The 24,079-nt window shown below is 41.1% G+C and overlaps 1 protein-coding gene across 1 annotated transcript in view; it reads right to left on the bottom strand.

The window, feature by feature from the left end:
- Positions 1–22,261, bottom strand: part of LOC106589803 (bone morphogenetic protein 5) — a 45,299-nt gene extending 23,038 nt beyond the window's left edge. The window contains exons 1-2 of the mRNA XM_014180152.3: positions 21,184–22,261; positions 15,758–15,950 (exon numbers count right to left, since the gene is read on the bottom strand). Of these exons, the coding sequence (XP_014035627.1) occupies positions 15,758–15,950; positions 21,184–21,679 (689 nt within the window). The 5' untranslated portion in view covers positions 21,680–22,261. The remainder of the gene's footprint in view (positions 1–15,757; positions 15,951–21,183) is intronic.
- Between the last annotated feature and the right edge of the window lie 1,818 nt (positions 22,262–24,079).

Here is a 24,079-nt window from a genome sequence, read left to right as displayed (position 1 = left end):
TTGGGATGGTATTCTTCGGCTTGCAAGTCTCCCCCTTTTTCCTCCAAACATAACTATGGTCATTAAGGCCAAACAGTTTGGCCTTAATGACCAACTATGTTTGTTTCATCAGACGAGAGGACATTTCTCCAAAAAGTACGATCTTTGTCCCCATGTGCAATTGTAAACCGTAGTCTGGCTTTTTTTATGGTGGTTTTGGAGCAGTGGGTTCTTCCTTGCTCAGCGGCCTTTCAGGTTATGTCGATATAGGTGTCGTTTTACTGTGGATATAGATACTTTTGAACCTGTTTCCTTTTGAACCAAGGTCCTTTACTGTTGTTCTGGGATTGATTGCACTTTTCGCACCAAAGTACGTTCATCTCTAGGAGACAGAATGCGTCTCCCTCCTGAGCGGTATGATGGCTGCGTGGCCCCATGGTGTTTATACTTGCGTACTATTGTTTGTATAGATGAACGTGGCACCTTCAGGCTTTTGGAAATTGCTCCCAAGGATGAACCAGACTTGTGAAGGTCTACAGTTTTTTTCTGAGGTCTTGGCTGATTTCTTCTGATTTTCCCATGATGTCAAGCAAAGAGGCAGTGAGTTTGAAGGTAGGCCTTGAAATACATCCACAGGTACACCTCCAATTGACTCAAATTATGTCAATTAGCCTATCAGAAGCTTCTAAAGCCATGACATCATTTTCTGGAATTTTCCAAGCTGTTTAAAGGCACAGTCAACTTAGTGTATGTAAACTTCTGACCCACTGGAATTGTGATACAGTGAATTATAAGTGAAATAATCTGTCTGTAAACAATTGTTGCGAAAATTACTTGTGTCATGCACAAAGTAGATGTCCTACCCGACATGCCAAAACTATAGTTTGTTAACAAGAAATTTGTGGAGAGGTTGAAAAATGTGTTTTAATGACTCCAACCTAACTGTATGTGAACTCCCGACTTCAACTGTATGTATATATATATATATATATATATATATATATATATATATATATATATATATATATATATATATATTTCGTGAATAATGATCAGTGACAAAGTTACAAATGCACAAATATCATAATCCTAAAACATGCTAACCTCTCACCATTACAACAACAAGGGAGGTTAGCATATTTTCGGGGATATGATATTTGTGCCTCTGTAACTTTCTTCCTCAACATTATTCACGATTCATTCAGGGTTACCCATAAACATGGTGCATCCACATTAATGTAGAAGTGTTTAGAAACATATGCTATTCTTATTTACGATAAAAGTGACTCTGAAGTTCCCCAATACATTATTTACCACTAACTTATATTAGGCACAAAATAATCTGAAACACAACCAAAACAAACAGCAAATGCATCCAATAAGTTTATAGAGTCACAGCTTGGAATTTAGGACCAAAACATACAAAAAGTGCTGTAATTTCTAAATTCAGCCGATGTGGATGAAAATACCCTCAAATTAAAACAGTCTACACTTTAATCTCACAGCCATTGTATCATTTCAAATCCAAAGTGCTGGAGTAAAGAGCTAATACAACAAAATATGTGTCACTGTTCCAATACTTTTGGAGCTCACTGAGGGTACAAAACAATTAAGAACACCTTCCTAATATTGAGTTGCACTGGTTGAAGTGGATTTAACAAGTGACATCAATAAGGGATCATAGCTTTCACCTGGATTCACCTGGTCACCTATGTCACGGAAAAGAGCTTAATCTTAATGTTTTGTACACTCAGTGTGTGTGTGTGTGTGTATGTTTGTGTGTATATATATATATATATATATATATATATATATATATATATATATATATATATATATATATATATATATATATATATATATATACACTGCTCAAAAAAATAAAGGGAACACTAAAATAACACATCCTTGATCTGAATGAATGAAATAATCTTATTAAATAATTGTATCTTTACATAGTTGAATGTGCTGACAACAAAATCACACAAAAATTATCAATGGAAATCCAATTTATCAACCCATGGAGGTCTGGATTTGGAGTCACACTCAAAATTAAAGTGGAAAACCACACTACAGGCTGATCCAACTTTGATGTAATGTCCTTAAAACAAGTCAAAATGAGGCTCAGTAGTGTGTGTGGCCTCCACGTGCCTGTATGACCTCCCTACAACGCCTGGGCATGCTCCTGATGAGGTGGCGGATGGTCTCCTGAGGGATCTCCTCCCAGACCTGGACTAAAGCATCCGCCAACTCCTGGACAGTCTGTGGTGCAAAGTGGCGTTGGTGGATGGAGCGAGACATGATGTCAAATGTGCTCAATTGGATTCAGGTCTGGGGAACTGGCGGGCCAGTCCATAGCATCAACGCCTTCCTCTTGCAGGAACTGCTGACACACTCCAGCCACATGAGGTCTAGCATTGTCTTGCATTAGGAGGAACCCAGGGCCAACCGCACCAGCATATGGTCTCACAAGGGGTCTGAGGATCTCATCTCGGTACCTAATGGCAGTCAGGCTACCTCTGGCGAGCACATGGAGGGCTGTGCGGCCCCCCAAAGAAATGCCACCCCACACCATGACTGACCCACCGCCAAACCGGTCATGCTGGAGGATGTTGCAGGCAGCAGAACGTTCTCCACGGCGTCTCCAGACTGTCACGTCTGTCACATGTGCTCAGTGTGAACCTGCTTTCATCTGTGAAGAGCACAGGGTGCCAGTGGCGAATTTGCCAATCTTGGTGTTCTCTGGCAAATGCCAAACGTCCTGCACAGTGTTGGGCTGTAAGCACAACCCCCACCTGTGGATGTCGGGCCCTCATATCACCCTCAAGGAGTCTGTTTCTGACCATTTGAGCAGACACATGCACATTTGTGGCCTGCTGGAGGTCATTTTGCAGGGCTCTGGCAGTGCTCCTCCTGCTCCTCCTTGCACAAAGGCGGAGGTAGCGGTCCTGCTGCTGGGTTGTTGCCCTCCTACGGCCTCCTCCACGTCTCCTGATGTACTGGCCTGTCTCCTGGTAGCGCCTCCATGCTCTGGACACTACGCTGACAGACACAGCAAACCTTCTTGCCACAGCTTGCATTGATGTGCCATCCTGGATGAGCTGCACTACCTGAGCCACTTGTGTGGGTTGTAGACTCCGTCTCATGCTACCACTAGAGTGAAAGCACCGCCAGCATTCAAAAGTGACCAAAACATCAGCCAGGAAGCATAGGAACTGAGAAGTGGTCTGTGGTTACCACCTGCAGAACCACTCCTTTATTGGGGGTGTCTTGCTAATTGCCTATAATTTCCACCTGTTGTCTATTCCATTTGCACAACAGCATGTGAAATGTATTGTCAATCAGTGTTGCTTCCTAAGTGGACAGTTTGATTTCACAGAAGTGTGATTGACTTGGAGTTACATTGTGTTGTTTAAGTGTTCCCTTTATTTTTTTGAGCAGTATATATATATATGTGGACACCTGCTCGTCAGACATCTAATATGGATTTGCGTCCCCCTTTGCAGCTATAACAGCCTCCACTCTTCTGGGAAGGCTTTTCACTATATATGTTGGAACATTGCTGCAGGAATTTGCTTCCAGTCAGCCACAATAGCATTAGTGAGGTTGGGAATTGATGTTGGGTGATTAGGCCTGGCTCGCAGTCCGCGTTACAATTCTTCCAGAAGGTGTTTGATGGGGTTGAGGTCCGGGCTCTGTGCAGGCCAGTCAAGTTCTTCCACACCAATCTCGACAAACAATTTCTGTATGGACCTCGCTTTGTGTATGGGGGCATTGTCATGCTGAAATAGTAAAGTGTTTTCGAAACTGTTGCCACAAAGTTAGAAGCACAGAATCATCTAGAATGTCATCGTATGCTGTAGCATTAAGATTTCCCTTCGCTGGAACTAAGGGGCCTAGCCCAAACCATGAAAAACAACCCAAGAACATTATTCCTCTTCCACCAAACTGTACAGTTGGCACTATGCATTGGGGCAGGTAGCGTTCTCCTGGCATCCACCAAACCCAGATTCGTCCGTTGGACTGCCAGATGGTGGAGCGTGTTTCATCACTCCAGAAAACACGTTTCCACTGCTCCAGTCCAATGTTGGCAAGCTTTACAAAACTCAAGCCGACACTTTGTCACGCCTGCTCCTGCTCTCACACTCTGGCGCTCGAGGGTGACAGGCTGCCCTTCATTACGTACACCTATCACCATCACCTGGACTCACTGTTGATTGCCTTTCCTATTTCTGTCTGCTCCCCCGTTTATTCCCTGTGTCAGCATTAATGTCGTTATGTGTTAAAACCTGTTGCCGCATGGATCCCGTAACCGGGATCAACAGCCAGCGAAAAAATCAGAGCGCCATATTCAAAACCAAATCTAATAATTTCTGTTTCTCAAACATAGGACTATTTTACACCATTTTATAGATACACTTCTCCTGAATCGAACCACGTTGTCCGATTTCAAAAAGGCTTTACAGCGAAAGCAAAACATTAGATTATGTTAGGAGAGTACATCGACAAAAACAACCACACATCCATTTTCCTAGCAACTAGCATGCATCACAAATACCCAAAACACAGCTAAATGCAGCACTAACCTTTGACGATCTTCATCAGATGACACTCCTAGGACATCATGTTACACAATACATGCATTTTTTGTTCGATAAAGTTCATATTTATATATAAAAACAGCATTTTACATCGGCGTGTGACGTTCAGAAAATATTTTCCCTCAAATACTGCCGGTGAAGCAGCGCCACAATTTACAAAAATACTTGTCATAAACATTGATACAAAATTAAACTGTCATTCAAAGAATTATAGATGAACATCTCCTTTATGCAAACGCTATGAAAGATTTCAAAAAAGCTTCACGAGGAAAGCACTCTTTGCAATAATCTGAGTACTGAGCTCAGAAAAATACACTAGGCTATACAGATAGCCGCCATCTTGGAGTCATCTAAAATCATACATTGCATTAGAAATATTCCCTTACCTTTGATCATCTTCATCAGAAGGCACTTCCAGGGATCCCAGGTCCACAACAAATGTTGTTTTGTTCGATAAAGTCCATAATTTATGTCCAAATAACTCCTTGTTGTTCGTGCGTCCAGTAAGCTACTCCAAGTGTAGAAAGCGCGGGGACGATGTCGCGACGAAAAGTAAAAAAAAGTTGGATTTACATTCGTTCAAACATGTCAAACGTTGTAAAACATCAATCTTTAGGGCCTTCAGAACGTGAAGATTCAATAATATTTCAACCAGACGGTTCCTGTGTCTTGAAAAAGGTTTTGGAACGGGAGGGATCCATCCTCATGACATCTAAGAAGTGATGTCATCCCTGCCTCAACAACTTCCCCTCCTTGTCATTCGGGCTCTGTTCATCGTAGAAGCTTCAAACAACTTTGTAAAGACTGTCGACATCTAGTGGAAGCCGTCACTGTGTATTCAATAGGAAACGACTTGAAGAGAGCCCATGCATCCAGATTTCCATTTCCTGGTAGGATTTCTCTCAGGTTTTTGCTTGCCATATGAGTTCTGTTATACTCACAGACACCATTCAAACGATTTTAGAAACTTCAGTGTTTTCTATCCAAATCTACTAATAATATGCATATCCTAGCCTATAAGTTTGAGTAGGAGGCAGTTTAATATGGGCACATATTTTTTCCGAAATTGTCAATACTGCCCCCTATCCTTAAGGAGCTGTAAGAGGTTTTAATGTCTAGACGCTGTCCTGTCCTGTTCCATGTCCGTTGCTATTAAATGTTCACTCCCTGTACCTGCTTCTCGTCTCTACCAGCGTCGACCCTTACAGAATGCTGACACCACTTAAAGAAGCATCAGGGAGTTTTGTTTTTTGTTTTGGTTGGTGACATCGGGTCCGGATGCCGTCGCTGAGGGAACCGAGGGTGCCTCAGCTAGCTCATTGGGCTTCCTTGCCTTAGCTGGCTCGAGAGGTCTTCTTGCCTCAGTGGCCTCGGCAGGCGCCCACCCCATGTCATGCTTCAGCCGGCCCATCAGGCTCCCACGCCTCAGCCGGTTCGTCGGGCTCCCACGCCCCAGCGGGATCGTCGGGCTTTCACGCCTCAGCTGGATCATCAGGCTCCCACGCCTCAGCCGGCTAGCTGGCTCCCATGCCTCTGCCGGTTCGTCGGGCTTCTACGCCCCAGCCGGCTTGTCCAGCGTCCATGCCTCAGCACTCCCTGTACCTGCTTCTCGTCTCTACCAGCGTCAACCCTTACACACTTGACATTGCGCATGGTGATCTTAGGCTTGTGTGCATTGAATGCCAATTCATAAAGCTCCAATGAACAGGTCTTGTGCTGACTTTGGTTCCAAAGGCAGTTTGGAACTTGGTAGTGACTGTTGCAACCGAGGACAGACGATTGTTACGTGCTTACGTGCTAGAGTTACGTGCTTCAGCATTCGGCGGCCCCATTCTGTGAGTGTGTGGCCTACCACTTTGCGGCTGAGCCCTTGTTGCTCCTAGACATTTCCACTTCAAAATAACAGCACTTACGGTTGACTGGGGCAGCTCTAGCAGGGCAGAAATTTGACAAACTGACTTGTTGGAAAGGTGGCATCTGCCGGCGGTGCCACGTTGAAAGTCACTGAGCTCTTCAGTAAGACCATTCTACTGCCAATGTTTGTCTATGGAGATTGCATGGGTGTGCTAAAATTCATACACCTGTCAGCAACAGGTGTGGCTGAAATAGCCAAATCCATTAATTTGAAGGTGTCTAACTGAGAATTAGACACATTATAGTGTCTAGCTGAGAATCAGTCGCCTCACAAGTCCTCAACTGGTAGCTTCATTAAATACTACCCGAAAAACATCAGTCTCAACGTCAAAAGTGAAGAGGCGACTCCGGGATGCTGGCCTTCTAGGCAGAACTGCAAAGAAAAAGCCATATCTCCGACTGGCCAATAAAAATAAAAGATTAAGATGGGCAAAAGAACACAGCATCCCGGAGTCGCCTCTTCACTGTTGACAGTGAGACTGGTGTATTGCAGGTACTATTTAATGAAGCTGCCAATTGAGGACTTGTGAGGCATCTGCTTCTCAAACTAGACACTCTAATGTACTTGTCCTCTTGCTCAGTTGTGCACCCGGTCCTCCCACTCCTCTTTCTTTTCTGGTTAGAGCCAGTTTGCGCTGTTCTGTGAAGGGAGTAGTACACAGCGTACAGTAGTCACTTACAACATTAACAATGTCTACACTGTATTTCTGATCAATTTGATGTTATTTTAATGGACAAGAAATGTGTTTTTCTTTAAAAAACAAGGACATTCCTAAGTGACCCCAAACTTTTGAACAGTAGTGTACATCATGGGCAGGAAACATACTGTTTTTTATAAAATTAACTATATTAGTAGCAAGCTATCAAAGTTCATCTCCGTTCCTCCTAATCTTCACACTCTCCTTAAACTGATCAGAACATAGGCTATAGGCTAGTCCATGCTCAATAAGTGTGTTTTTTGGACTAGGTCTAATCCTCCCCCAAAAATCGTAAGAAGCCTTTGACTCTCCTTCTGAACTGCCACCATTAGCCTACACAGCACAGCCACTGGCTAGGCAGGCACGTAAACACGTTTTTAATCAGAAAGAGCAGAGCAGGCCGGGGCTCAGGGTTGGAATATCCATTGCAGTGTGTAATGCAGCCTAGTTTAATTACACCGTCACAGCAGCTATTTTTGAAATGTAACTTTGCTCTGTGATTCTCCGAGCGTGCACTTCGTAGACTACAGCCTAGATGGACAATCTGATTGAGACCACAGTAAATAGCCTATAGGCACAATTAATATTGCACGCCCAGCAGAGAATCATAGATGAGGGGTGGCATCGGGCACACATCAATATATAACCTAATAAGCAACTAATTGTAAAAAAATGTTTTTTAATCAATTACAAATTACATGACCCTCTGACTTGATCTAAAAAAGACTAAACCCTCTCCTGACCTAAAAAAGACCCATCCCTCCTCTGACTATATTTAAAAAAGACTAAAAGTTACGTTACTGGTTACAATATTGGACAAGTAACTTGCAACTGTAACCGATTACATTTAGAAAGTAACCTACCTACTGAAATTGAAAAAGCATGACCCTATCCATTTTCCTCCATGTAACCATTCCGTAAATTTCGATTCATGCCTAATGACTCTTTGGCCAGATTAGAGACAATCTGTTTTCACAACCGCACAAAATATGGACAAGCAGGATATTAGTCAACCAGTCACATACTCAAGGCCATAATTTCCAAGTAGTGAAAAAACCCATTAAAGTAACAAATGTGCCTTTGTTCTACCACACATTTAAAGTCCTATGTGTCTGAGCTGTTGAGCAGTTTAACGCCATCTTTATGAGTGCTTCTTGGGGGAGGAGCAGAGAAAGGAGGTGCTGAACTGTGAAACTCTGAATAAGTTTATCCAGCAGAAAAATAACAGTTAGGAGCTGAGAAGCTAAATGTGTGGTGTGTGATGGCTCCAGACCTGGGTGAGCTATAAAGGTGACCGTGATGACTGGGGCTTCAGATGGGAGAGTTTATTGACTAGGACCTCCAGAAAAGCCCAAGAGGGCCATATCTCCCCTTCAATCATCCGCACATATATTTGGCCAGTGAATGTGGGCCTTGCTTTAAGTAGACCCCTGTGTGTTCAGCTATGTCACTGCTTCCCACTTCCAGAACATTTTTAAGAGAAGCAGGTAGGCATAAGGGTTACCATGGGAACCCCCTAGGCATCCCCTATTGAGCCAATATGGCTTCAACTGAACGGGAATGCAACAAGTCGCCTGACAGTTAACACATAGAGCAGGAGGACTGATAACTGATGGATTTCTGAGGCTTCACAAGTGGTGAACTTGCTAATGGAAAAGCTTTATCCAATAACTATATTTGTGAGCCCCTGGTGTGTTGAGCATGAGACAGAACAGGGTTGGAGATACAAGGATGAGGTTCACAAACTGTATCTAGTCAGTCAGCTGAAAGGAGAGCAATATAGAACACTTTTAGACCTGGCAAAGGTCACCTGTAGAATTCATACATAACATTGACATATTTACATAACATGCAAATGGAAATGTATGTTTGTTCTAAAGTTTCAGTAACTTATTGAAACATATATTTCATGTCCAAATACAAATAAAGTCAAAATGTATGTTTGGTCTTAGTTCATGACAAGAAAAACCTGATTGGGCCAGAATGTGTGTGTAACCATGTCCATTAAGCTGCGTTTACACAAGCAGTACAATCAGATCTTTTGCCAATAATTGGTCATTTTAACAATCAGATATTTTGCCCATTATTGGGTAAAAGATCAGAATTGGGCTGCCTCTGTCAACCCAGTCTTATTGCCTCCTTTGTTGTTTGTTTCATCTTCATTGGATTGTTTCATGACACACCACGCTGTGTAGGCTACTGATTGCATTTACCACAGCTAAAACTCTCTTTCCATGGAAGACGTATAATATGGATGTTTCCAGTTAATAAAAGAAAATAACCTTAATCTAGATCCTCCCAGAGACTTCTAGATTGTGTCCCCCATTTGGAATCAAAGTTAAGATAAAACAAAAGTATAGTCAAGCTCCTAATGATAATATATTTGTGACAAGCTTCATGTCATGGCATTTCTTATTACTTTGTGCCACTTAATATGCTCTGCAATATACATCTATTGCCTAAATGTGTGTATCAGGCCATGATTTGATATTTCAAAGGAGACAAATAAAATGTTTGAAGATACTCAAAACAAGCTGATTAATCAAGGAAAATACCCTCTAAACTTTAGAGATGGGCTAGTGTAAACATGTCCTTTATTTTCTGTCTGATTGCCTGACACAAGTGTTTCACAGTATCGTGCAGGTTTAAAAGGGACATTTGAAAGCCTCCCTTGGAGTTGATTGATTGACTGATTTAAGAGCGCAAGATTGGATAGTGCTAGAGGTTCCAAGGGTGGCTTCCGATTTAAGGCCAATTTATGCTTGATCTCCAAATGCGGTCGGAGGTTCCATATGGAGGGTGTGACACAATTGTGGAGCCGCTGGAGGCATGCAGAGGCCATTGAGCTCCGTACCGCATTGCCGTGCGCCTCCCAAATTTTGCAACAATGTGGAGGGCTCTGTATAGCTCCGTATAGCTCCGGCATTGACATGATTGGTTGACGAATGGTAGGGGCGGGAGGTCCTGTATCAACACAAACTCACTTACTTAACAACTTCCTTCACAACAACTCTGCTTCATAAAGCACAATACGTATGAATGCTCTGACTTCTGCGGAAGCCGCATCACAGTAAACACTGTAAAGCCATTGCAGACGTCAGATTGACCATGCATTGCCTTTTAGGGAGAGCCGCTCATAGATGTTATGCTCTACAGATGTGGAATATGTTGCAAGGCAAGCTCAGGCTTGAATGCCTCGTGTCCTTTAGGGAATGTACAGCATTAGTGGGGGATGCTCTAATGGAAGATTGTGTTTGTTTTTTATGATTATGTCTTGTAATTTAGTATTTGTATTGTGTTTTGTATTGATGTGTGTGTTTGTATTGTGCAGGGCTCATTTGGAAAAAGAGACTTGGTCTCAATATGACACCCTGTTAAAATAAAGGTTAAGAAAAAGTAAAAAATGTGATTGATTGGATTTATTGATTAATTAATTAGTTAATTCATTAATGCATTTATTCATTCATCCATTCATTTGAAAATACATGTACATCCATATCACTGAGATATTACATCTCACATATGATAAAGACATTTTTTCCATTCTCAAAATATCCAATATAAAACCCAAATCAGCAACCATCTTGGCTCTCTAACTGGCAAAAAGGCCAAGGCAGAACAAGGCAAACTGGTTTGTAAACTCACATGGCTGCACCTTTTATGTACAGTGATTCAGGATGCCTATAAACAATAATAGGGGACATTTGAGATGGCTGTTTCCTCTCAGTTAAACAGAATAAGATGTGCTTTCACTTCCTTTCTTATAGGCGTTTGATTGAGGAATCCACCACTCTAAGCCATAGAATGATCAATTACATGCAATAGCCAATTCAATTCATAACATAGTTTGATTAAGACAAAATGTACAGTGACCATCTAAAGAGGTATAAAACTGGATGTCAAGTATACTCTACAGTGTATAGTACTGTTTTAGAAAAAAAATATTGTGGAATTTATGAATCATAAATATACAGTTCAGCTTATTCCAAAGGTAGCATTCAATATAATCTGTTTCTGTGGAGGGACTTTTAAATGCCCATGACTGAATGTATATTCCATTTCACAAGAATTTACAAGGTAATAATATACTTCAAATAAAAACATTTTTATAGGATGGATGATTTACGGAGTCAAATTGAAAAGCAGCTGGTCATGATTTGATATTTCAAAGGAGACAAATTGCCTTCTTGAAGCTACTCGGAACAAGCTGATTAATCAAGAAAAAATACCCTCTAAACTTCAGCGATGTGCTAGTGTAAACAGGATGTCCTTTATTTTATGCCTGATTGCCTGACACAAGTGTTTCACAGAACCGTGCAGGTTTTAAAGGGCCATTTAAAAGCCTCCCTTGGAGTACGCTGACACAAGCATGTCCCCAAAGGTGGATGCTCAGCTTTAGATAATGATCTAAAGACATCCACGCCAAAAATTCCAAACTTTCAAATTCATCCAAATCAAATCAAATGTTGTTTTTCACATGCGTCGAATACAACAGGTGTGAACCTTACTGTGAAATGCTTACTTGCAAGCCCTTAACCAACAATGCCATTTTAAGAAAATAGAGTTGAGAAAATATTTACTAAATAAACTAAAGTAAAAAATGTTAAAATAAACACAATGAAATAACAACAATGAGGCTATATACAGGGGGTACCGGTATCGAGTCAATGCGTGGGGGTACAGGTTATTTGAAGTAATTTGTACATATAGGTAGGGGTAAAGTGACTATGCATAGATAATAAGCAGTTGCAGCTGTGTAAAAACAAAGGGGGGGGGGGGGGGGGGGTCAATGCAATAGTCTGGGTGGCCATTTGATTAATTGTTCAGCAGTCTTATGACTTGGGGGTAGAAGCTGGAGCCTTTTGGACCTGGTTCCTGATGCAACCAGTTAGGATGCTCTCGATGGTGCAGCTGTAGAACGTTTTGAAGATCTGGGGACCCATGCCAAATCATTTCAGTCTCCTGAGGGGGAAAAGGCATTGTCGTGCCCTCTTCACAACTTTCTTGGTGTGTTTGGACCATGATAGTTTGTTGGTGATGTGGACACCAAGGAACTTGAGACTCTCGACCCACTCCACTACACCCCCGTCGATGTGAATGGGGGTGTGTTCGGCCCTCCTTTTCCTGCAGTCCATGATTATCTCCTTTGTCTTGCTCCCGTTGAGGGACAGTTTGTTGTCATGGCACCATACTGCCAGGTCTCTGACCTCCTCCCTATAGGCTGTCTTATCGTTGTCGGTGATCAGGTCTACCTACCACTGTTGTGTCGTCAGCAAACTTAATGATGGTGTTGGAGTCGTGCTTGGCCGTGCAGTCGTGAGTGAACAGCTAGTACAGGAGGGGACTAAGCATGCACCCCTGAGGGGTCCCCATGTTGAGGGTCAGCATGGCAGATGTGTTCTTGCCTACCCTTACCACCTGGGGACGACTCATCAGGAAGTCCAGGATCCAATTGTAGAGGGAGGTGTTTAGTACCAGGGTTCTTAGCTTAGTGATGAGCTTTGTGGGCATGATGGTGTTGAACGCTGAGCTGCAGTCAATGAACAGCATTCTCACATACTGTAGGTGTTCCTTTTGTCCAGGTGGAAAAGGGCAGTGTTGTGTGCGATTGAGATTCTGTCATCTGTGGATCTGTTGGGTCGGTATGCGATTTGGAGTGGGTCTAGGGTTTCCGGGACGATGGTGTTGATGTGAGCCATGACTAGCCTTTCAAAGCACTTCATAGCTACCGACCTGAGTGCTACAGGGCGGTAGTCATTTAGGCAGGTTACCTTCGCTTCCTTGGGCACAGGGACAATGGTGGTCTGCTTGAAACATGTAGGTATTACAGATTCGGTCAGGGAGAAGTTGAAAATGTCAGTGAAGACACTTGCGAGTTGGTCACCGTATGCTCTGAGTACACGTCCTGGTAATCCGTCTGGCCCCGCGGTCTTGTGAATGTTGACCTGTTTAAAGGTCTTCGTCACATCGGCTATGGAGAGTATGATCACTCAGTGTCTGGAATAGCTGGTGCTCTCATACATGCTTCAGTGTTGCTTGCCTCGAAGAGACCATAAAAGGCATTTAGACCGTCACTGGGCAGCTCGAGGCTGTGTTTCCCTTTGTAGTCCGTAATAGTTTGCAAGCCCTGCCACATCCGATGAGCTTCAGAGCCGGTGTACTAGGATTCCATCTTAGTCCTGTATTGACACTTTGCCTGTTTGATGGTTCATCTGAGGGCATAGCGGGATTTCTTATAAGATTAGTCTCCCACTCCTTCAAAGCGGCAGCTCTAGCCTTTAGCTCGGTGCTGATGTTGCCGGTTATCCATGGCTTCTGGTTGGGATATGAACATTATGTCACTGTGGGGATGATGTCGTCAATACACTTATTGATGAAGCTGATTACTGAGGTGGTATACTCCTCAATGCCATTGGATGAATTCCAGAACATATTCCAGTCTGTGCAGCGAAACAGTCCTGTTGCATAGCATCTGCGTCATCTGACCAATTCCGTATTGATCGAGTCACTGGTACTTGTATAATTATGGTCAAATTTGCCAAATGGAGGTTGAGGGAGAGCTTTGTACGTGTCTCTGTGTGTGCAGTAAAGGTGGTCTAGAGTTTGTTTCCCTCTGGTTGCATATGACATGCTGGTAGAAATGAGGTACAACAGATTTGAGTTTGTCTATATTAAAGTCCCCGAACACTGGGAGCGCCACTTTTGGATGAGCATTTTCTTGTTTTCTTATGGCCTTATACAGCTTGTTGAGTGCAGTCTTTGTGCCAGCGTTGGTTTGTGGTGGTAAATAGACGGCTATGCAAAATATAGATGAAAACTCTCTTGGTAGATAGTGTTGTCTACAGCTCATCATGAGGTACTCTACCTCAGGCGAGCAATACCTCGAGACTATCTTAATATTAGACATTGCACACTAGCTGTTATTGACAAGTAGACACACACCCCCACCCCTCATTTTACCGGACGTAGCTGTTCTGTCCTGCCGATGCATGGAAAACCCAGCCAACTGTATTTTATCTGTGTCGTCGTTCAGCCACGACTCGGTGAAACCTAAGATATTACAGTTTTTAATGTCCGTTGGTAGGATAGTCTCGAACGGAGCTCATCCAGTTTATTCTCCAGTGATTGCACGTTGGCTAATAGAACAGATGGTAGAGGGGGCTTACCCACTCGCTGACGAATTCTCACAAGGCACCCTAATCTGCGCCCCCTGTATTTCCGTTTTTTCTTCATAAGAATGACGGGGATTTGGGATTTGTCCGGGAGCAACATTATATCCTTCGCGTCGGATTCATTAAAGAAAGAATCTTCGTCCAGTTCAAGGTGAGTAATCGCTCTTCTCAACTCCAGAAGCTCTTTTCGGTCATAAGAGACGGTAGCATCAACATTATGTACAAAAAAGTTACAAACAATGTGTAAAAACACACAAAATAGCACAATTGGTTAGGACCCCGTAAAACGGCAGCCATCCCCTTTGGCACCAGTATCAGATTCAAAGCTAATTCAAAGCTAATTTAAGCTGTGTTCAATTTCATAAAATGTTAGGTTCACTCTAAGACCATGGTGATTGGAAGATTGGGTGATTGGTACATTGGGTGATTGGTCGATTGGAAGATTGGAAGATTGGTTGATTGATTGACTGGTTGATTGGTAGATTAGTAGATTGGAAGATTGTTTGATTGGTTGTTTGGTGGATTGGAAGATTGGTGGGTTGATTGATTGGTTGATTGGTAGATTGGAAGACTGAAATATTGATTGATCTGTTTGGAAGTTTTGTTGATTGAGAGATTGGATGATTGGTTGATTGATAGATTGGAAGATTGCTTCATTGGTAGATTAGACGATTGGTTGGTTGATTTATTGGTTGATTGAATTATTGATTGGATTTATCAATGAATTCATTTGAAAATACATTTACAGCCATGTCACTGAGATATTACATCTGACATATGATAAAGACAGTTCTTCCATTCTCAAAATATCCAATATAAAACCCAAATCAGCAACCATCATGGCTCTCCAACTGGCAAAAAAGGCCAAGGCAGAACAAGGCAAACTGGCTTGTAAACTCACATGGCTGCATCTTTTATGTACAGTGATTCAGGATGCCTATAAACAATAATAGGGGACATTTGAGATGGCTGTTTCCTCTCAGTTAAACAGAATAAGATGTGCTTTCACTTCCTTTCTTATAGGCGTTTGATTGAGGAATCCACCACTCTAAGCCATAGAATGATCAATTACATGCAATAGCCAATTCAATTCATAACATAGTTTGATTAAGACAAAATGTACAGTGACCATCTAAAGAGGTATAAAACTGGATGTCAAGGATACTCTACAGTGTATAGTACTGTTTTAGAAAAATAATATTTTAGAATCATAAATATACAGGTCACCCTATTCCATAGGTAGCAGTCAATATAATCTGTTTCTGTTTCTGGGTTTTTAAATGTCCATAACTGAATTTATATACCATTTCACAGGAATTGAAAAGGTAATGATATACCTCATATTTAATTGGGATGATTTGGGGTGTTAAAATGAAGAGCAGCTGGAGCTTACTTGTTTTGATATTCCTTGATGACCTGGTGGATGGTGACCTTCAGGGTAATGTTCTCATAGCGGGGAGGACTGCCATCTTTGTAGATCCGAAACTCAGCAGCAGTCACAGCCTCCCCCTCCGGGATCTGAGTCAAGTCAAAACGGAACTCCTTGTAGTGTCTTCGCTGATGGGAAAAATCTTGGTCTTTCTCCACTGAAAAAGAAGACAGTATGGTCCATGAGGACTAAATAGAGGACTCGCATAACTACATAACATGCTGAGAGGCAATGTATAAACCTTATGCAGATCAATGATTATTATTACCGATATCTTCCTCCCTGATACACAATAGATCCAAAATGTGTTGCAAAGCGACAGAATGTGGTGTGACAGCAGTAACCTACCTAACTGAAAAAAAGGAATTTATCAAAACTATTCACATTCCAAAAGCCAATCCAAACATTTTGACTCCCAACAAAAGCACTCTCCAGTCCATTCAATCAGTCAACTGAGTACAAGTAGAAGTTTCCAGACAGGCCCTCCACTGTGTGCCGCACAACATTCTCTGCCGATGATGAATGGGCTGTCAGTTATGAAAAACAGGGTGATTTCAATAATTGAAAGTTACTTTCGTCTGCCCCTCTGCGTGAGAAAAAGAGATCAGACAGACTTTTTTTTTTACATGATTGAGTGACTGCTTTGACCTCATTTACCAACCTAATATTGATCTCCTGTAGTTCCTATATAACATATTGGCTATGTTTGATACAAGAAACCCATATTAAGTTATCTTTGTCTAATATATTTGTTTAAACGTATTTTCATAGGAGGACAATATAAAATGTGCACATTACCAATTTACAAAAATTATAAATGCAGGTGTAGCATCTTCATTTAACTAATATTGTCACCACTGGCGGTCGTGCCTTTTAAGATTAGGGAGGGCAATTCTTTTTTTATGAACATGGCCTTATTTCTATTACAACATATTGGATGATACTCTAATTTTCCCTATACCCATCATGAGGTTGTTACAACTTAGCATGCAAATTAAAGTTTATAACAGGTCGAGAGACAAATTGGAGTAATCAAGATGACAGACAGTGACACATTCAATACTGCCTTGCACACTCTTGCATGCATCTAGCTGATCTGGGGTGTAATCATTAGTCCAAATAGTTTCAAAATGTTTCTCCTCCTCTCACCTTCTCTATTTGCTTGTGGACTTCAGTGCACAACACAATAGCTGTGACCAAGGGCAAAAAACTCTCCATGCCAAACCTTCATACCATAACCGCTAATCGCTACACAGCTTACATCGTTGTCACCATATTAACATTATAGTCAACAAACTAGAACTAACGTGTTAGTAAACCCACAATCTAATCCATTTATATAATCACGCAGTAAGCAGTTTAGCAGTTACACCAGTGGGCCCTGGTGGCAATACATTTATAAAACTGAAAGTTTACCTTGACTTGGAAGAGTTGCAGTGTTTCATAGCCTCACAGCAGTGTTATAGAATATTGGACCTTTGGCTTTCATACTTTTCTCATTCTCAGCTCAGGCTATTTCTCCAACTGTCAATACGTTGAAATGAATAGAGGACGCATATCGGAGCCGCGTAGCTATGTCACAATGGGACGCCGGACTATCACGTCTCAGCATATGTGGACTATGATTTACACTTTAGCCAGCTAGCTAACATACAGTAAATAGCTATCTAGCATTCCTCAATGTTGGAGTCAGGTTGTTGAGCAGGCTAAATTCGCTGCATTACCTAAGTAAGTGAAAGGTAAAATAATAACAAAAACAATACCATGAAATCTCTCTCTCTCTCTCTCTCTCTCTCTCTCTGCTGCTTCTCTTTAATTTTTTGAAGAAATTAATTTGTTCAAAACTGTTCAACTATTGTCTTTCTCTCTCTTTGAGTTAACTACTCACCACATTGTATGCACTGTAGTGCTAGCTAGCTGTAGCTTATGCTTTCAGTAGGCTACTAGACAAATGATCTGATTCTTTGATTGGATGGCCAACATGTCAGTTCATACTGCAAGAGCACTGGTAGGTAATTATGAAGTCATCATAATTACTGTGTAAGTCTATGAAAGCGGGTAAGAACCATGAGCCTCCTATGTTTTATATTGAAGTCAATGTACCCAGAGGAAGAAGAAGAATAGCTGTCCTCCGGTTACAGTAGAGGGTTCTGTTAAGGCTACTGTAGACCTTCATTGCAAAACTGAGTAGGATGGTCCTCCCCTTCCTCCTCTGAGGAGCCTCCACTGATAGTCACAGCAAAATAATCCTGCAGCAACATGATTTGAACATTTAGTCCATAATGTTGCTTCATCAGTGGTTAGGCTATTAGCTGGCCAAATGTAAGCTACATGAAAAGTGCAATAGCGAATTTATGTAAATCATGAAGCTCATCTGCATTTCCTGCGGTACAGGAAAATTATCAGCAACAAAAGATTGATAATATTAAGATTGTACATTTGTACTATAGTATATGACTGAGAGTTACACTTGACAAACAAAGAAGAGCAGACCTCATTTTGAACCCTGTCTGCAATCAAAGGCATGCCATAATGCAGTCAAGAAGACACAAAGTGACAGCTAACCATCCAACACTTGCTAAATAGCAGCAGAAAAGCATTGATGTTGAGGTGTGTTAGTGTTCTGGCACAGCAAGCGAAATCATACAGCCAATGAGTCCATTTCACTGTTAGTTTATCTACAGTGAAAGTCTGTGGTTACTTAACACAAACAGGCCAGGGGTCAGGCCGTCCTGTTACAGATTGGACTTGCTCCATGATTAGCTTTTGTCAGTAATCGGAAGCAGAAGTGAGGTTGAGTATATAGTATTTCAAGCGTCAGATAGCTGCAGATTAATTCAGAGGGTGGTTTGACTCACTAAATAGGGTCGGCCACTTAGGCCTCTTGACATGTAGCAGTTTCAGTGAATAAACTTTGATGACAATTTGGAAGAGGAACTAGGCAAATTATACATATTTTGTACAATTGCTCTTCATAATGTCTCCCAAGTGGCGCAGTGGTCTAAGGCACTGCATCTCAGTGCATTAGGCGTCACTGCAGTCCCTGGTTCGAATCCAGGCTATGTCACATCTGCCTGTGATTGGGAGTTCCATAGGGCAGCGCACAATTGGCCCAGGGTAGGCTGTCATTGTACATAAGAATTTGTTCTTAATGACTTGCCTAGTAAAATAAAATGAACGTTGACAAGAGTGAATATGCAATTTTGTGAAAACCTCACGTAAATGGCCTAATAATCTTTCATAGTAGTAGTATTATAATAGGCGTTAGTAGTAGCATTAGTGTAGTTAAATCCATTATAGCTGTAGTAGTAATACTTGCGTAAATAGTCTCATTGAACACTTTACCACTGACTGGCCCATGAATGAGAGCACAGAGCATTAAAGGCTGACAGTGAACATGCCATACAGCTCTAAGTGCAAACAGATGGGACTGGCCAAGGTGAGGGATTTTACATCAACAGCGTTCACACAAATACCTTTTACATGCTTTCGCTATACAGCACTTATAAGAGCTATGTCTCGTATAAGCCTCTGTGTTGTTAAATGTGTTCTCTGTAACTGTAGTTGTTGGTAGATGTGTCTGTATAGTTGTAGGATCTTAATTTGACCTATATTGTCACAGCAAAAACAATCCTGCAGCAACAGGATTTGAACTGTTTAGTCCATAATGTTGCTTAATCAGTGGTTAGGCTATTATCTGGCCAAAAGTAGGATACATGAAAAGTGCAGTACAGTTAATATAACCTGTGTTAGTGTGGGTTTTCAGTGAATTTCTGTAAATCACAAAGCTTCTCTGTATTTCCTGCAGTGCAGGAAAATTCTCAGCAAAAAAATTGTGATTTAATTAAGATCCTACATCTGTAAGTGTAGTTTGTGTTTTATTATAGTGGCACATGTGAACAAGTATAACATTTCACTAGCTGCTTAACAACGGATCTAAAGCTTTATTGTATTTTTTTTATTTTTTATTTTATTTTTGCCGCTGTTGTACTATTCCTTAAATGCGATATACATTACATTTCACTCTCCTTTGGGATGTAATGTTTAATGAAAAATGACAAAGACGAATTAACAATGCTACTGCTTTCACATCTTACTTCCCAAATCCACTGCCACGATGAATAAGTGGCGAAAATGTGCAGCCCTCATTCGATCGCTTTCCTTTCTTTAACAACAGGACGTAATTAAGGCCAATTTAACCAAGGCCAGACAGTCATCTGATAAGTTTGTATGAACTACGGGTATAAAGGTCAGCGCTACTGAAGAAACAGTGTTAATCATATTTACCAGAACGCCTTTCCTTAGGCTACAATGCGTTTTGACAATTTCAAAAAATATAAGTACTCCAATGTGGGCCTTATGAAGTACTTTGATAAACATCTATTCATTCAAAATGTATGTGCTGGATATCTAACATGTGCTGAATGCTTTTGATGTCCCCTTGTCAAATAACCATTGTCCTAGGTTATTCAAATATGAAGGTTTAAGAGAAAAGTCATGAATTTTAGGGGAAGCAAGACTTAGTATGAAATTGCAGTTGAATATTTCAAGATCTCCATAGAGATGAGAATTTAAAGAATGTCCATACAAACAGCTTGTTTGATCAAACCTTATTCAAAGAGCATGGATAAGGTCTTTAAAAAATGGGTTGTTCGTGCTTTTACCACTGTTACCACCATCAGTATCACCTCGTAAATATGGTCTGACATTAATATCAGGCATCTCAAAGTGTGAAATAGAAACTGATATTGAAATCGAAATGGACTTGAAACATCAACAACAGTATCATGAAAAGTACAGCACTATGACAAACAGCACAGTGACCTTGAAGAGAACTTGGGAACACTTCTCCTGCTATAGGTGACAAAGGGGAAATGAGTGCCTGCTACTACAGGAATAGCCTATAACTTCTATTCATTGGAAATCTAATTGAATATCATCATGTTCTGCAACAAAATGAATAGCCATGGATATGCTACTGTGGGAGGAACATTTGTTTAACATGTTTAGGGTTATCATTTTCGTCTAATGAATTCAATCAAATTCAAGAAAAATAAACACAGATTCATGTTAATTTCATCAATGTTGTTAAGTTAGAATTTGTATGAGTCTATGTGGTATTTTTTTAAAATGTAAAATAAAAACATGGTTTAAAGAGTATGTTTCCAGCATTGAAGGACATATGGACAATATAAGAAAAAGAATAAGCCTATTATATATAAACAAATCTAAATATTAAAAGGTTATTAGTGAGAAGGCCATGTGACATTGTTCTAAGGCTTAAAAAATAATGTGGTTAATCAGTTACCGCAATATTTGCCATTTTTGGGTGTTGGAGCGCACGGCACAAATCAGCAAGCTTGAAACCTTTGTCAATTCAATTCGCTTACCTAAGTTGACAAAGCTCATAACCATATCAGCATCGTTTAGAAAGTTGGTGTCGTAAGATGTAGTGAGTGGAGGGCTTTGGCTCGTCAGAGGAGCCGCGCGGTAAGGTTGCGAAACACGAGAGTGTCCCTGCGGAGAGCCGTGGTACCCTTTACGCGAGTTTCCATGAGCCTTCCCGCTGAATCCTTTCCCTGTAACCTCTTGTGTTCTCAACCCTTCTTCTTCCTCAGTAGTCATGGCATTGTACAGGTCAAGCATGAACAGGGGTGCTGAAGATGCTTGTTTTCCTGGAGAAAAGGGCCTTGGACGATGTGGTAAACCCAAAATAGAGAGAATCTCTCTCTGAATCTCTCTCCGTTCATGGTTACGCAATCTCCTGTAAATAAAACTAGAATGCACATGGTTGTCGCCTAAACCACAATGAGCGCAGTATAGAAAACTCAAGCAGCTCCAGAAAAGTCCAAACGTTGCCCGGTTCAAAGAAATGAAAGCTCTCATCTTGCACAATTATGTTTTTGATGATGATGTTACACAAGTATACAGTTGTTACTAATGTATAAAGATGATCTCCATTTCAATGCAAGTATCACAATTTCTGAATGTTTTTTTTTTTTACATCCAGCATAACATAAAGGTTATTATGTCACAACACTTTTAAGGAGAACGTATGGCTGCAATGATGTTCTTATAAGTCTCACATCAACGTATGCTGTGGAGCTGTCTCTTCTCTTCGGCAAAAATCAACACGTTTTTGTTGAAGTTCTTTCCAGTGCTCCGCTTAAATCCAATGTCCCACTGTCACATGTTTCAAAATAGGCGCATCACATGTGGAATTGTGACTTTCCCTCGCACCTACACAATAACATGCAGGTACGCCCATAAAAGTCGAAAAAGCCCAACGCTTTCATTGAATAGGAACATAAAAGCCCCTTTGAGTGGAAATCAGTAGACTATATAGAGTAATAGCACCCGTTGCCGCTGGTTGCCACCGCGCGTAAAGTTTTTGGGAAAATGTGTTGAAGCTTGTTGTCTATCCAATGAGTCCATCCCATCCAGGAACAAGTTTTTGCATCCACCTCTAGCGGCCACAATAAAACTTAACCGACATGAAGATGAATGTGGCAACTCATGTGTAAGGGGAGACACTTGAAATCTGAAACCTGTCTTAACAAGTCAAAGAATAACGACACTGCCATTTAATTACCCCCTACAGGGTTGGCCATATCCGTGCGTTTAAGGAGAGGACATTTGGACAAATGAGTAATTTTTGGTTCCAAAATCAAATCTGTACATTCCTTGAATCTAGAAATATATCAATTAATTACATTTTTGACCACCTACAATATTATGTCGATGGTCTTTTTGAACAGGCCCATCTATATTGAACAAAAATATGAATGTAACATGTAAAGTGTTGGTCCCATGTTTTGTGAGCTGAAATAAAAGATCCCAGAAATTTTCTAGACACACAAAGCTTTTTTCTCTCAAATTTTGTGGCCAAATTTGTTTACATCCTTGTTAGTGAGCATATCTCATTTGCCAAGATAATCCATCCACCTGACAGGTGTGGCATATCAAGAAGCTGATTAAACAGCATGATCATTACACAGGTGCACCTTGTGCTGGGGAATAGAAAAGGCCACTCTAAAATGTGCAGTTTTGTCACGTAACACAATGCCACAGATATCTCAAGTTTTGATGGAGCATGCAATTGGCAGGCTGACTGAAGGAATTTCCACCAGAGCTGTTGCTAGTGAATTTAATGTTAATTTCTCTGCCATAGAGAATTTGGCAGTATGTCCAACCGGCCTCACAACCACAGACCATGTGTAACCACGTCAGCCCAGGACCTCCACATCTGGCTTCTTCACCTGCAGGATCGTCTGAGACCAGCCACCTGGACAGCTGATGAAACTGAGGAGTATTTCTGTCAGTAATAAAGACCTTTTTTGGGGGAAAACCTATTCTGATTGGCTGGGCTTGTCTCCCCAGTGGGGGAAGCCAGGCCCCTGCCCGGTCATGTGAAATAAATAGAGTGGGGCCTAATGAATTTATTTCAATTTACTTTTTTTAATCTATGAACTGAAATTGTCGCATGTTGCGTTTATTTTTTTGTTCATTACTATTTCCTTTTAGCTCCACAAAGTTGCAAATCATTTTTTTCTTAATGAGAAGACTGTAGGCTGGTGAGGTGTGACATGTGTGCGAGTTATCCTCATCAACACATGGGGCTGTATGGTCATCATCATTGGACATGGTTAAATAATGGAGTTCAAAGGGGATTTTCGAATTTTATCAAGAGAAACTTATAGTTAGTGCATACATTTTCATACGTACTGGTGCCCCGTGGGAATCAAACATACAACCCTGGCATTGCAACAACTACGCTCTGTCAACTAAACCACACAAGCCCCAGGCATGTGTAAGCCTATGTATACAGGAACGTATGTGCTATTGATATGGGTGCTAAGCTCTTTTGCCAGGTTTGCAATAGTATATTGATTGGGTATATCATGATATAAATATCCTATCATTCATTTACTTCAAAGGCAACACAATTACTTTTACAATTATGTTCAGACCTATGTATACACTACTAAAATGTTACGTTTTGAAGGGATCGATAGCAATAGTTACATGTAAGTGTAACAGGGTTGGTTATGTTTCCACTTGCCGCTAAAGAAATGTGTATTTAATGTTCAAGCATTCTTATTGGTTGGTTCAACTCTGATGACAATAAGGTGTGTTGTGATTGGCCCCGCTTGCAGATGGGGGAGATCGCGAACGTCAGGTCTTCCCAGTATGAAAATGTAATGTAAGTATCCATGTTCTGGATACTGTTTTAGATTTTACAATGTGTACAAATTTGCTATACGTTACTGATTTATACATGTGTGG

Source organism: Salmo salar, chromosome 28, assembly GCF_965601325.2.
Source record: "Salmo salar chromosome 28, fSalSal1, whole genome shotgun sequence".
Taxonomy (NCBI): domain Eukaryota; kingdom Metazoa; phylum Chordata; class Actinopteri; order Salmoniformes; family Salmonidae; genus Salmo; species Salmo salar.
The sequence above is the reverse complement of the archived record's forward strand: the minus strand, read 5'-3'. Positions and strand labels throughout refer to the sequence as shown.